Source organism: Periplaneta americana, chromosome 6, assembly GCF_040183065.1.
Source record: "Periplaneta americana isolate PAMFEO1 chromosome 6, P.americana_PAMFEO1_priV1, whole genome shotgun sequence".
In the NCBI taxonomy this organism is placed as follows: domain Eukaryota; kingdom Metazoa; phylum Arthropoda; class Insecta; order Blattodea; family Blattidae; genus Periplaneta; species Periplaneta americana.
Window position 1 is genome coordinate 149,005,652 of NC_091122.1, and position 13,678 is coordinate 149,019,329.

A 13,678-nucleotide genomic window follows, 5' to 3' on the forward strand; every position below is an offset into this window, starting at 1 on the left:
TTCAGGCAACTCTAAAAATTAACATGGATACAGTTTTAATAAGTTTTCTTTCCTTTATCTATTGAATCAGTGTTGGCCAACCCTGAATATAGCTCGACCAAGCGGCATATACTACCTCTTTCTTCTATCTCTTTCCCTTCAGCTGTAAAGCGCTCAGGCTTTTCTGAGCTCTAAAGAGCGCGCTTGCTCCTGCGGGCATCAATTGATATGTCTGGTCTAGTATATACAGTCACGAAGCTTGAGTTGTGAGGGTGCTAGGAACAATAGAGTGCCGGCACTATTTCTCATTGTCTGTAATGAGACGATATTAGCGTTCCTAGTGGTTAGCAACTATCTATGGATGCATATTTACTACGTATTGAGCTTCGTGACTGTATATACTAGACTGTGCTAAAACCTAAAACTGGCATGCGTCTCTCACAACTAGAAATGCCTTAAATTAGCAATGTTGCCAATCTGGGTAGTCTGATGAATCATTAGTAATCTATGGTTAAGGCGGTCGGAGCGTGTTTTTAAAACATTCCTATGCATCTCACACAAAGTTCAAAGACACCAGTTAGTCGTTTAGTCATCCATTTCGTCAGACCGCCACAGACATATGTTTCGCAAGTCGACAAATCAAGAGAAACTGCATATCCTGAAGCAATTTCACTGTCGTACAAGTACAATGCTCACACGAACCACACAGTACATCATATAAACTTCGATCGATCTTCTAGGAACCGTTGTGCACGAAGACAGGGATCTACATTAACCGCACTGAAGCTCCCTAATTTCCATTTACACAACCTTAAGAGACCAACAACCGTACCCGTTTCTCATACACAGAAACGTTGTCTTATTTAACTCTGAATTGTAATTGTTTAAAACTCTAGAATTACAATGTAGCTAAACACATCTACATTTCGCTATTATTATTATTATTATTATTATTATTATTATTATTATTATTATTATTATTATTCTTGCTTTTTATCGATGACATTTGTATGCCCATCTGTTCCCATTATCTTCTCTTTGCCGATGATTTAAAAATATTTAGGAAAATTAATAGTCTTGCTGATTGTCATTTACTTCAAAACAATATACATGCCATTCAACGTTGGTCTGATCATAACGGTATGAAAATTAATATTTCTAAAACATGCGTTATCTCTTTCTCTAGGAAGACAACTACATTAAAGTTCAACTATTCGCTATCGAATGCCGTCATAACCAGGAAGGACTGTATTAAGGATCTCGGTATATATCTTGATTCTAAATTGTACTTTCATGACCATATTGTTCATTTATTTAATCATTCACTAAGAATGCTTGGTCTCATTAGGTCTATTACTTATTCCTTTTCCTCTCCTGAGATAATTTGTAGAAACAAAAGCCGCCCTAAATAAGGGTTCAATAGATCGGCCTACTAATCAATTCATAAAGAATAATAAGTAAACAAAACAATTTTGTGACACTTGGAAAGAAAAAGGAAAAGCATTAAGATAAGAAAACGTAGCAAATCATTTACAATAAAAATTTTGTTGGGTACAAATGATTACTAATTATAGCTAAGGATGATTTTAACACGTGAGATCCTATGGCATCAATCGTTGCATCAGAAATTTTATATTGTTTAAGTTGATTTAAAGTTTCACGTGGGATCGTGCCACGGGCACCGAACATGAGCCCAAAAACTGTCCAATGTGTGATGTGGTATTGTGCTCCAAGATGCTGACAACAAGGCTCATATATGACTTGTTTTTCACGACACACCTCTTGTGGCTGTTGCTCATGCATCTCTAAACGGATTGTGGGATCAAGAATGACACCCTTATCCTTCTGCCGATCAATTAGAGTATGATGATATCAGCCCGTCCAGTAGAGCCATCAGAAGAGAGACAACCAACCTCCTCATAAACCTCATAAGAAGCATTCTGACGGATTGAAGCTGCGATGAGAGAACGAACCGTATTATGTCTGTTGATTCGGAGTAATTCTCCATGATGGCAGAAACCCAAGACGTGAGGAAGCGTTTCTTGCTCGTCGCATCTTCTGCAACGGGTTGAGTCAAGAGTTCTAGCAGGGAGAGTACGTACAGGTATTGTATTACAGTTCATCTTAATAGCTTGCGTCTACTGACTGCTCGAAAGTCCCTTTTTGGTTGAGATCCACGAATTACCTTTCTTCCAGTGGGAATAGAAAACAACTCCCAAACCTTTACTTTTCAATTTGCTCCATTGATGAAAAGAATCTTCACGCAATGCTTTTCTTAGTTTTTGAGAAGAAATACGTTCAGAGAAATCGAAGGTAATTGGTAATTGTTTGATGCAATGTTCAATTTCGTTTGGAAGATTTCGAGTGGCTGCTACATGAGGGTTGTCAACGTGTAAAAGTCTTTGACAAATATTTAAGTGCTGAAGGTAAGCTTCCCACTGGGCTTTAAATACTCCTAAACCTCGCAATCTTCTTGGTGCATACAACATAGCATCCAGGGTGTCAGTAGGAATGTTAATTATTTCCTTAACAGCGCTGCGAATTAATTTGTCAATATCAGATAGAAATTTCACTTTAAGATCTTTTAAAGGAGCACATTGGAAGGGGTAAACCAACTACTTACATTATATTATGCTTTAGTAAGGTCTAAGTTAGAAGATGCATCTGTTGCGTGGAACTCTATTACTTCTACTGATTCGGGTAAACTAGAAAATATCCAAAGAAAATTCATTTCCCTTTGTGCGTTCAGATTCGTACCCACCTCCTTTTCTTCAAAATATGAACTATCTAGTAAATATTTTAACTGTGCCAGTCTGTATTCGAGACGTCAGGATATTGATTACACTTTCTTTAATAGTGCTATTAATGGTGTCATTGATTGTGATTCTTTTATACATAAAACCTACCTTAGAATTTCCGTGAAAGGTTTTCGTGGTCAAAGAATTTTCTTCACTAAATTATTTAAATCCCTTTCTCCAATAGCCAGGTGTATTAAAAGTGCTAATTTGCAAGATCAGATTTGATTTTACTTGTTATTTAATATATTTTATTATTTGTTAGATATTGCCATTTATTTGTTGTATTTGGTGAATGATTAATGTTGATTGATTGTATTTCATCTCACTGCCATTTTCTGTCATTCATCTCATAATCATTTGTTCTGTTTTGTTTTGTTTGTTATTTTGTGCTAAACTGTAATTGGTCTTGTGCTGTTGTTATGCACATTAATATTCGAAATAAATAAATAAAAATTATTATTATTATTATTATTATATTGTTTTCTTTTTGATGTTATTTATATTTAGAGGAACGTAGGTTAAGGGTGTTTGAGAATAAGGCGCTTAGGAAAATATTTGGGGCTAAGAGGGATGAAGTTACAGGAGAATGGAGAAAGTTACACAACGCAGAACTTCACGCATTGTATTCTTCACCTGACATAATTAGGAACATTAAATCCAGACGTTTGCGATGGGCAGGGCATGTAGCATGTATGGGCGAATCCAGGAATGCATATAGATTGTTAGTCGGGAGACCGGAGGGAAAAATACCTTTGGGGAGGCCGAGACGTAGATGGGAGGATAATATTAAAAATGGATTTGAGGGAGGTGGGATATGATGATAGAGACTGGATTAATCTTGCACAGGATAGGGACCGATGGCGGGCTTATGTGAGGGCGGCAATAAACCTTCGGGTTCCTTAAAAGACATTTGTAAGTAAGTATGTATTTTATACTGGTTGATTGGAAGCGAGGCCTTATGGCAGTGGTCGTCAGCACTCGCTGAAATGTGCAATGGGTAAGCGGTGCCGTCCCGTGTGCACCGTTGTGCAGCAGGAAGAGGTAGAGAGCATACACGCTAGCAGCTACGAGTGCACCATAGTGCAGTGTGTTCTCCGCGGGTAAGAGATGCTAGCCCCAGGGTGCTCTGTGCTGACGACCCCCTGCCTTATGGCCTTAACTCTGCCAGTACCAGTAAAAATAAATCAAATAAATAAACAAACACAGCAAAACCTCGTTAATCCGGACTAATTGGGGGTATAAGTTGATTGGTTTAAGGAAAGTCCAGATTAACTGAAATAACCTAAAAGAATAGTAGAAAGTGCATTAAAATTCCGTTTATAGCAACAAAACACGTTTATTATGGTGTATTTAAAGGGCATAGGCCTAACTGCACTATACAGTACAGTAAAATGTGTAATCGATAGTAATATTTGTTTGTATAGTTTAATTACTTTAATGCAAACTTGATAGATTGTCTTTATTTTTAATACTGTAGGTGCAATACTGTAATTCCATAGTTCTAATGTATAAAACTAAGTCTTAAAACAAGGTTCTTTAATTTTTCCAAACTCATCGTCCTTTTTTTTTCCTGTTCGGATTAAGCGAAGTCCGACTTATTGGGGTCCGGATTAACGAGGTTTTACTGTAATTTAAGTTGTAGGAAATGTCATCCTAGTATATCAGTCTTTAAATGACAATTAAATCTTTAGTATGTCTTCCTCCGGGAAAGAAGTAAAGCTGTAGGCCCCGTGTCGTAGATTTACGACATGTAATATAATTCTGTCCCTGATAGAGAGTACTACGAAAATTTTATTTAATTTGTCATTTCTCGCCTAAGTTCATTAATTTAGACTCTGAATAACCTCTAAACACACAAACATTTCGCTTATTATTATTATTAGACCCTAATGTTATTATTATTATTATTATTATTATTATTATTATTATTATTATTATTATTATTATTATTATTATTATTGACGTGAATGTATTAGGAGAAAATCCACAAACGATTAGGGAAAACACAGGAATTTTACTTGAAGCAAGTATAGAGATAGGTTTGGAAGTAAATTCCGAAAAGACAAAGTATATGATTATGTCTCGTGACCAGAATATTGTACGAAATGGAAATATAAAAATTGGAAATTTATCTTTTGACGAGGTGGAAAAATTCAAATACCTGGGAGCAACAGTAACAAATATAAATGATACTCGGGAGGAAATTAAACACAGAATAAATATGGGAAATGCCTGTTATTATTCGGTTGAGAAGCTTTTATCATCCAGTCTGCTGTCAAAAAATCTGAAAGTTAGAATTTATAAAACAATTATATTACCGGTTGTTCTTTATGGTTGTGAAACTTGGACTCTCACTTTGAGAGAGGAACATAGGTTAAGGGTGTTTGAGAATAAGGTGCTTAGGAAAATATTTGGGGCTAAGAGGGATGAAGTTATAGGAGAATGGAGAAAGTTACACAACGCAGAACTACACGCATTGTATTCTTCACCTGACATAATTAGGAACATTAAATCCAGACGTTTGAGATGGGCAGGACATGTAGCACGTATGGGCGAATCCAGAAATGCATATAGAGTGTTAGTTGGGAGGCCGAGATGTAGATGGGAAGATAATATTAAAATGGATTTGAGGGAGGTGGGATATGGTGATAGAGACTTGATTAATCTTGCTCAGTATAGGGACCAATGGCGGGCTTATGTGAGGGCGGGAATGAACCTCCGGGTTCCTTAAAAGCCAGTATGTAAGTATTATTATTATTATTATTATTATTATTATTATTATTATTATTATTATTATTACCTTATAGATTTTTACCAAATTCCGATTATAACTATGAGATTAATTGCAAATATTTCAATTGCGGTAGTTTGTTTACCAGACGTCAGGATCTTGATTATTTATTTATTTGTAAAGTCATTAAGGGTGATATTGATTGTGAATCATTCATAAGCAATATCAGTCTTCGTATTCCTGCTAATGGTTTAAGATTTCATTAAATGTTTTATAATAGGAATTCTGAAACTCTCTCTCCGGTCTGCAGATGTCAGTATTAAATATGCTAATTTGCATGGATTGAACTTGTATCCATTTAATGTGTAGTATATCTTTTGAGTTTTTATGTCAGTTTTATTAATTTATGCCATTTGTTAAGATATGTATCATACTATTCTTGTCAATTGGATATCTTTACAATATTACTTATATTATTCCAGTCTTCATTTATTTGATTTCATTAATTCATTTGTAATTCATTCTATTCAATTGCCATTATTTTAATTATCTCACTGAACTAATTTTAATAATTATTTGTGCTATTTATTTTGTTGCATTTGGTCAATTGATTACTGTAGACTATTATATTGATTGTGTTTCATCTCACTGCCATTTTCTATCATTCATTCTCATCATTATTTGTTGTTTTGTTTTGTATATCGTGCTGAACTGTAATTGGCCTTGTGCTGTTGTTTTGCACGTTAACATTCTAAATAAATAAATAAAATATTATTATTATTATTATTATTATTATTATTATTATTATTATTATTATTATTATTATTATAAATCGCTGTTAAATAAAATTACTACTACTGACAGAGCGATATGTCGGAGTTCCATATGCACGTAGGCCTATGAAATAACCGCGCGCGGCAGACGGTACATCACAACGGCTCGCTGGCTCTCACCTGTTAGCATTTCGGCAGCGCAATCAGTCCACGGCTCGTTGACAGCAGCGGCGGCACCACACTCGCAAACTCTCACTGACTCCGTGCCTCGCCGTTCAGTGACAACCACAGAACTGGGTCAGCAGGTACAAGAGGGCCAGCTTCTCATCCTCCCCACCTCCTCCATCACTTTCAGTTTCAACCGCGTCTGACACACGATGGCAATGAACAGTGACCAGTCTCTTGCTGGACCGTCCCGTCCGACTACAATCACATCTGGATTTCAAGCTTAAGGTCACACACGTTGATACAAGTACCGTTGCATGTATTAGTATTGGAGTCTGTACCCAAGACTCCAGCTCCTTTTATAATAACTATTTAGTTTGTATGACGTCATTTCATTTTCGGCCAATGAAGTGTAGCCTAATGAAATTTTGAATTCCAACCAATCATAGTCATACTTCGCGATAATTTCTGCAGCTCGATTTATCACTATCAATTTATCGCATGGTCGTTCGTTTGTTTAGTCAGTGTCGCCAACTGTTTCCACGTAAATCGAAGAGCATGAATCCATTGTACTAAAAATAAAATTCGAAAATCTACTTCCACATCTACATCTACATCTTCTAATTTATTTAATTAGAATTAGAGTCTGGCTGGGCGGAAGAGAAGGCCTACTGGCCTTAGCTCTGCCAGATGAAATAAATAATTATTAAATTATTATTATTAATTCCATTTCCATTGTATCTAAAGAAAATGACATTCCTTCATAACAATTATTTATTTAATTAATATATTAATCAGGTTATTTGTAATTATACAGGGACATCATTTTATTTTTACTAACATTTTTAATATTAATCTGGCTATACCTTTAGAGAACACCGTTTGCTACCCGCTTCCACGTCTGTAGTTCGATGATACTGGCGTAAAACACAAACAAATCACTTTACTAGATATAGGAGGGAAGAAAAGTAGTTCATCCATTTACGTAAACTAGGAAATATCGCGATTTTGAGTTTGATCATTTTCATTAGGTTTTCGTTTAATCAAAATACAGTACTGTATTAAGAATAAGTGTTTTTACTCACGAACTGAGTTATCCATGCGAATATATTCATTATGCAGTGTATATTATACTGTCTACAGCACATTAGCATACAATATAGAGAATGAAGTTAAATTGAAAAATAATCATGATATGGATATTTAAACACATTTTTTAAAATGGTGGCTGTTCATTTCGATACAGGCTTCAGTTCTTTTGTGCATATTATCGCATTATAGACTATTGCATCTAATTCCAATTGCCAGTTTCGTCCTTCGTACTAGTAACTCATGTCGAAATAATTCTGTACTTACTCTTACCTTACCTTACGTACTGTAAATTCAATCTTCACTTCTGCCCGACCCGCACAGATAAAATTACTCAGACAGGCTATCTACTGTCCGTCCAAGTGGTTATGCCGCAGGATCGTAGAAAGGGGGGAAATCACGTGACAGTTAAATACTTAATGAAGTCCTTTTATTTAAATTATTTTAAACAGTTGTATAATATTACGTAAACGTCCAATTCCTAACAGAAATTAATGTTTTCAGAAAAGAGCTAAGACAGCCCAGCTCTTACAGAGGGGCGAGCAGAAGCAGGTGGGGGAAATCAAGATGCGACGTAGGCAAACGGACAGTACCTGTGCGAAAATATGATTCGATATTGAAAGCTCTTTCGTCACTGGAAAACGCGAACATATTTCTGGAACGTACTATACTCACTAACTCAGTACTGCACACGCGGCCTCGGTCCTGTGTGGAGAACGATTTGAAGTTTACTAGTAGAGAGGGTGGGAGTGAAGTACATTCAAAAACTCAGGTACAATAAAAATTGAAGTAAAAATAAAATGATGTCCCTGTACTATAAAATGTTTAAATTAAATTATGATTTCAGCAGATAATGAAAAAAGTTGGGAACTTCTGATTTGGAATACGAGTGTGCCGCGGGATTTTAAATTACACTTTTATTGTGCCACATGTTGAAAAAAGTTGAAAACCTTTGCACTATACGATATGTGTCAGAGAAAGAACAATTATTTGTATACATCTGAAATGTGGTTAGTGTAATATATTATTAGTTAGAGTTGTATGGAGTGCAGACAGATAGGAACTGGCCACCATACCCATTATCTCCTGACTTAGTTGCCTCATGAGTGATGCTTTTTTTTTTTTTGTTATCACTTTGGAAGTTGAAATCTGTTTTCTATCAACATTTTTTGTGACACAGACTCCACAAGAAGATGATGACCACTCATTTTCACACCCAAAGAGAATACAGATATAACAATATAATTTGTCCATCTCTGTGGAGTAACGGTTAGAATGCCTGACCGTGAAACGAGCGGGTCCGGTTTTAAATCCTGGTTGGGACAAGTTACCTAGTTGAGGTTGTTCCTGGATTTTCCCTCAACCAATTAAGAGCAAATGCTAGGTAATTTTCGGCGCTGGACCTCGGACTCATTTCGCTGCCATTATCACCTTCATCTCATTCAGAAGCTAGATAATCACAGCAGTTGATAAAGCGTCGTAAAATAACCAATTAGAAACAATATAATTTGTCTCAGAGCACCCTGTTAGTCAAGAACACTTCTTATACCATGACAATTTAAATTTCTAGTATGTCTTCATCCGTTATTTTAATCCGTAAGTATGGTGTCGATCTTCTATCTTTGTAAGCACTTTTTGTTTCATACGTCCAACCTCAATGTTCTCTCAGTATGATCCATTTTATCAAAATTAATACAACACACACTTTTGATTGAACTAACACTCATCAACGAAAAGCATTTACAGAACATCATACAACGCAACGTATTGTTGTGAATGTAAGGCTAGCCACGTTTCGTACCGAGATGTAGCGAATCGATTCCCCTTCCCGGTTCTCCCTCAAGCTTGCGAGTCAAGGTCGTAGCCATGCCTTTAGAGGATTCTTCCACAAGCCTCGCACTGAACTCTGCATTCTGGAATGACTGCCAACAGTGACCTTAATAAATGGAAGGATCGGAGTGAAACAAAGTGTTACGATACATGGGTATTACCAACTTATGGGCCTATTGTTACTAGGTATAACTCAATTTTTTTTGGGTAGGCTAACACTAAAAAACCTCTTAAGAGCATCACCAATGCTCAATCATCAAGGAAAACCTCTGGAATGCGACTATCTGCTTCACACATCATAAAATATAATGTAAAGAAGTATTTTAATTCATTCGATTTATTTTATTATAAATAATTCACAGTGAAACATTTATATTTATAAGTTTTAATCGTTAAAAAGAAAAGATAATTTATAATCACTGTAGTTTTATAAAGGCTGGTCGCGTCAGTATATTCACTACACGGTTGCTGCAATGAACGATTGAGGCGCTGGGTGCAATAACAGCATAACTCTACTTAAGTTGTTATTTCGGCGATGCCATTTTCATAATCTTCCATGTCTTCTCTATCGACTGCAAAAGTTGTATTTCATTTCGTTGACCCTAAATGGCAGGAGAGTTGATTATGTGAAGTGCTGTGCTGAGTCATAAGACTCATAAGGTTCAAAATTTGCAATACAAAAATAAATATGTTGCTCTCATGTTTTATACATCAGGGTCTTTGGCAGAATCATGTACTTGCAATACTGTTTTTCAGCCATTCTGTTTTTCAGGACATAATATACCACGAAAGGAAGAGCTTAATCTAAAATATCCCCCTCGTTCTGCTTAAAATTTTCTGTAGTAATGCCACGAGAGATCTGAGATTTATCTGGGAAATCTCAGACCTCGAGTGACATTTATTAGGACTATTTCGTAAATAAAATAAAAATATAAATAACATATTCCTAAAATTCGATGAAAAAATGTTAATAATTGTATATTTACGAATAGGCTACCTAAACAATTAGGGAAAACACAGGAATTTTACTGGAAGCAAGCAAAGAGATAGGTTTGGAAGTAAATCCCGAAAAGACAAAGTATATGATTATGTACGAAATGGAAATATAAAAATTTTAAATTTATCTTTTGAAGAGATGGAGAAGTTCAAATATCTTGGAGCAACAGTAACAAATATAAATGATATTCGGGAGGAAATTAAACACAGCATAAATATGGGAAATGCCTGTTATTATTCGGTTGAGAAGCTTTTATCATCCAGTCTGCTGGCAAAAAATCTGAAAGTTAGAATTCATAAAACAGTTATATTACCGGTTGTTCTTTATGGTTGTGAAACTTGGACTCTCACTTTGAGAGAGGAACATAGGTTAAGGGTGTTTGAGAATAAGGTGCTTAGGAAAATATTTGGAGCTAAGAGGGATGAAGTTACAGGAGAATGGAGAAAGTTACACAACGCAGAACTGCACGCGTTGTATTCTTCACCTGACATAATTAGGAACATTAAATCCAGACGTTTGAGATGGGCAGGGCATGTAGCACGTATGGGCGAATCCAGAAATGCATATAGAGTGTTAGTTGGGAGGCCGGAGGGAAAAAGACCTTTGGGAAGGCCGAGACGTAGATGGGAGGATAATATTAAAATGGATTTGAGGGAGGTGGGATATGATGATAGAGAATGGGTTAATCTTGCTCATGATAGGGACCAATGGCGGGCTTATGTGAGGGCGGCAATGAACCTCCGGGTTCCGTAAAAGTCAGTAAGTAAGTAACCTATTCAGACATTGTGAAGTTGAAATAGATGAATATCGATTATTGCAATAAAGAAATTCGATGTTATTATTCAGCAATGCCAATTGTTTTATTTCATTCACAAAATACAAATTTTATAGGCTACAATTATAGGTTAAATTACCTGTGCGAGCAAGACCAATGTCAGCTGTGCCTTATTTCGACAGTTACTCAGTGCTACAAGAAAACATTTTTATAGCTCGACAAACACATTCTCGCTGTAGTGTGTACGGAACTAAAGCTTCATCGCGTATGCGTGCAATCTGGGAAGAATATTGAAAGAATTAAGTTTAAAAGATACGTTCAATTAAGATCATAAAGATTTTGTGTCTACATAATGCGCCGTTTTGAACGTCGTCTTCACTGCGTAAATATATTAATTAATACTAAATATCAATCTTGCATTCATTGCTTTAAAGTTGAAAGAAAAGTTTAACCGTGTAGTTGCATCTTAATGTATTCATGATCATCAATTTACGAGGAAACAGTTGGCGACAACGACTAAACAAAAGAACGACCATGCGATAAATTTATAGCGATAAATCTAGCTGCAAAAATTATCGCAAAGTGTGACTGTGATTGATTGGAATTCAAAATTTCATTACACTTCATTGGTCGAAAATGGAATGACGTCATATAAACGAAATAGTTAAAGAAAAATGATATTATTTCTTTACTCAAATTCTTGAAATCAGAAAATATATGTTCACTTCAAAATATTCTGGATTCTGAAGCAGTGTTGGATGAAAATCATTCTGAAAGTGAAATTAGTGATCATGAATAAGAATATTTGATGAAGGATGGGTGGAGCAGAGAAACATTCTCTTCGGCACCGGGAGCCGAACACGGGTTTTCAGCTCTAAGTGCTGACGCTTTATCCACTAAGCCACACCGGATTCCATTTCCGATGCCGGAATGAATCGCCTCAGTTTAAGCTCCACCTCTTAGTTTCCCTTTAGTGCCAACCCTCATGCACTGTGTCACAGATGTGTGACAGTGGCACAATGCCCAACACACTAAGTGCAGATGTGCACTCATTACGAGTGACTAAGTGGCCGGGATCCGACGAAATGAGCGCCGTCTTAAATCATTAAGTGATTATATACGCATATCATATTATTGTAAAGTACCGAAAAGTACATATGATATTTCCGTGCAGGAATTCTACGTTATCATATGATGAAGGATGGGTTGAGCAGAGAAAAATTCTCTCTGGCACCGGGACCCGAATCTGGGTTTTCACCTCTACGTGCTGACGCTTTATCCACTAAGCCACACCGGATTCCAGTTCCGATGCCGGATTGAATCGTCTCAGTTTAAGTTTCTTCATCATATGAAAACGCAGAATTCTTGTACGGAAATATGTGTACTTCGGTATGTTACAATAATAAGAATAATATTTGGTATTATAATAGAGGAGTTTTCATCTGTATCATAGTTTCAGAACTGATTTTCTTAATATAACTTCTGTTTTTCTTATTAGAAATTTAAAACAAATGTTATTTTGTTTCTACAGTATATTTCCATAAAGTTCTATCCCCGCTTGGGCTGATTACCTGGTTGGGTTTTTTCCGAGGTTTTCCCCAACCGTAATGTGAATGCAAGGTAATCTATGGCGAATCCTCGGCCTCATCTCGCCAAAATATCATCTCGCTACCACCAATCACATCGACGCAAAATAATCTAGTAGTTGATACAGTGTCGTTAACCAACTAAAATAAACAAATATTTCCATAAAAACATAAGGACTTATTGGCTAAAAATTCTTATTTTGTATTACTTTGATAAGCTGAAGCCGTAATGTACTATTGCTTCTTATTATTCATCAAAGTGAAATAACACTTTTCTACTGGTTTTAATAACTATAGTCCCGTCGCTCTAATTTCCGGCAACCAATCGCGTTGCTACATTTAAACGTGTGCGTCTTGTGATTCGCTGATGAAGACGTTATTCATTTCTCAAGGCTCGATAAATACTTAATATAATCTCCCGCCATTTTGGCTCTTTCGTTGGCGTTCGCAGAAAGCACACGAAGACGTTCTTTGCCGCTCAATTATTTGCTGAATTACAGTGCGTTTGATTTATTATCATAGGAGCTACGACCTGATAATGTTTAACGGTGTGGCAAGTAGATTCCTCATATGGTAGCTCGGCAACGAAAGAACAAAAATGGCGAACGATACTACCTACATAGACGTAAGCAAAGAGGAAGGGTCACGCCGGGAATAACAGCGTCGCGACTATAGGTATTCTAATTTAAGAAGTCTCAGGCTTCCTATGGAATAACGACTTAAGTTTTTTATACTTCATTTAAAAATGGATTTAAATTATAATTTATATTGGATTTGAATCATTTATCCAAATTAAAATAGTGTATAGAACAAATTATACGAGTTTATATACCTTTAAAATTTATACATTGCTCTAAAAGTTTGACATTGTCTTTCTCAAAACACAGGTTTTCAACTTACGCTGTTATTGCACCCAGAACCTCAATTTACACTGACCCTAATATGAAATGTCAAC

The 13,678-nt window shown here is 36.0% G+C and overlaps 1 protein-coding gene across 1 annotated transcript in view; it reads right to left on the reverse strand.

The window, feature by feature from the left end:
* LOC138701919 (alpha-1-antiproteinase S-like) overlaps window positions 1-6,669 on the reverse strand; it is a 70,607-nt gene extending 63,938 nt beyond the window's left edge. Inside the window, exon 1 of the mRNA XM_069829281.1 lies at window positions 6,462-6,669. Coding sequence (XP_069685382.1) covers window positions 6,462-6,471 — 10 coding nt within the window. The 5' untranslated portion in view covers window positions 6,472-6,669. The remainder of the gene's footprint in view (window positions 1-6,461) is intronic.
* Between the last annotated feature and the right edge of the window lie 7,009 nt (window positions 6,670-13,678).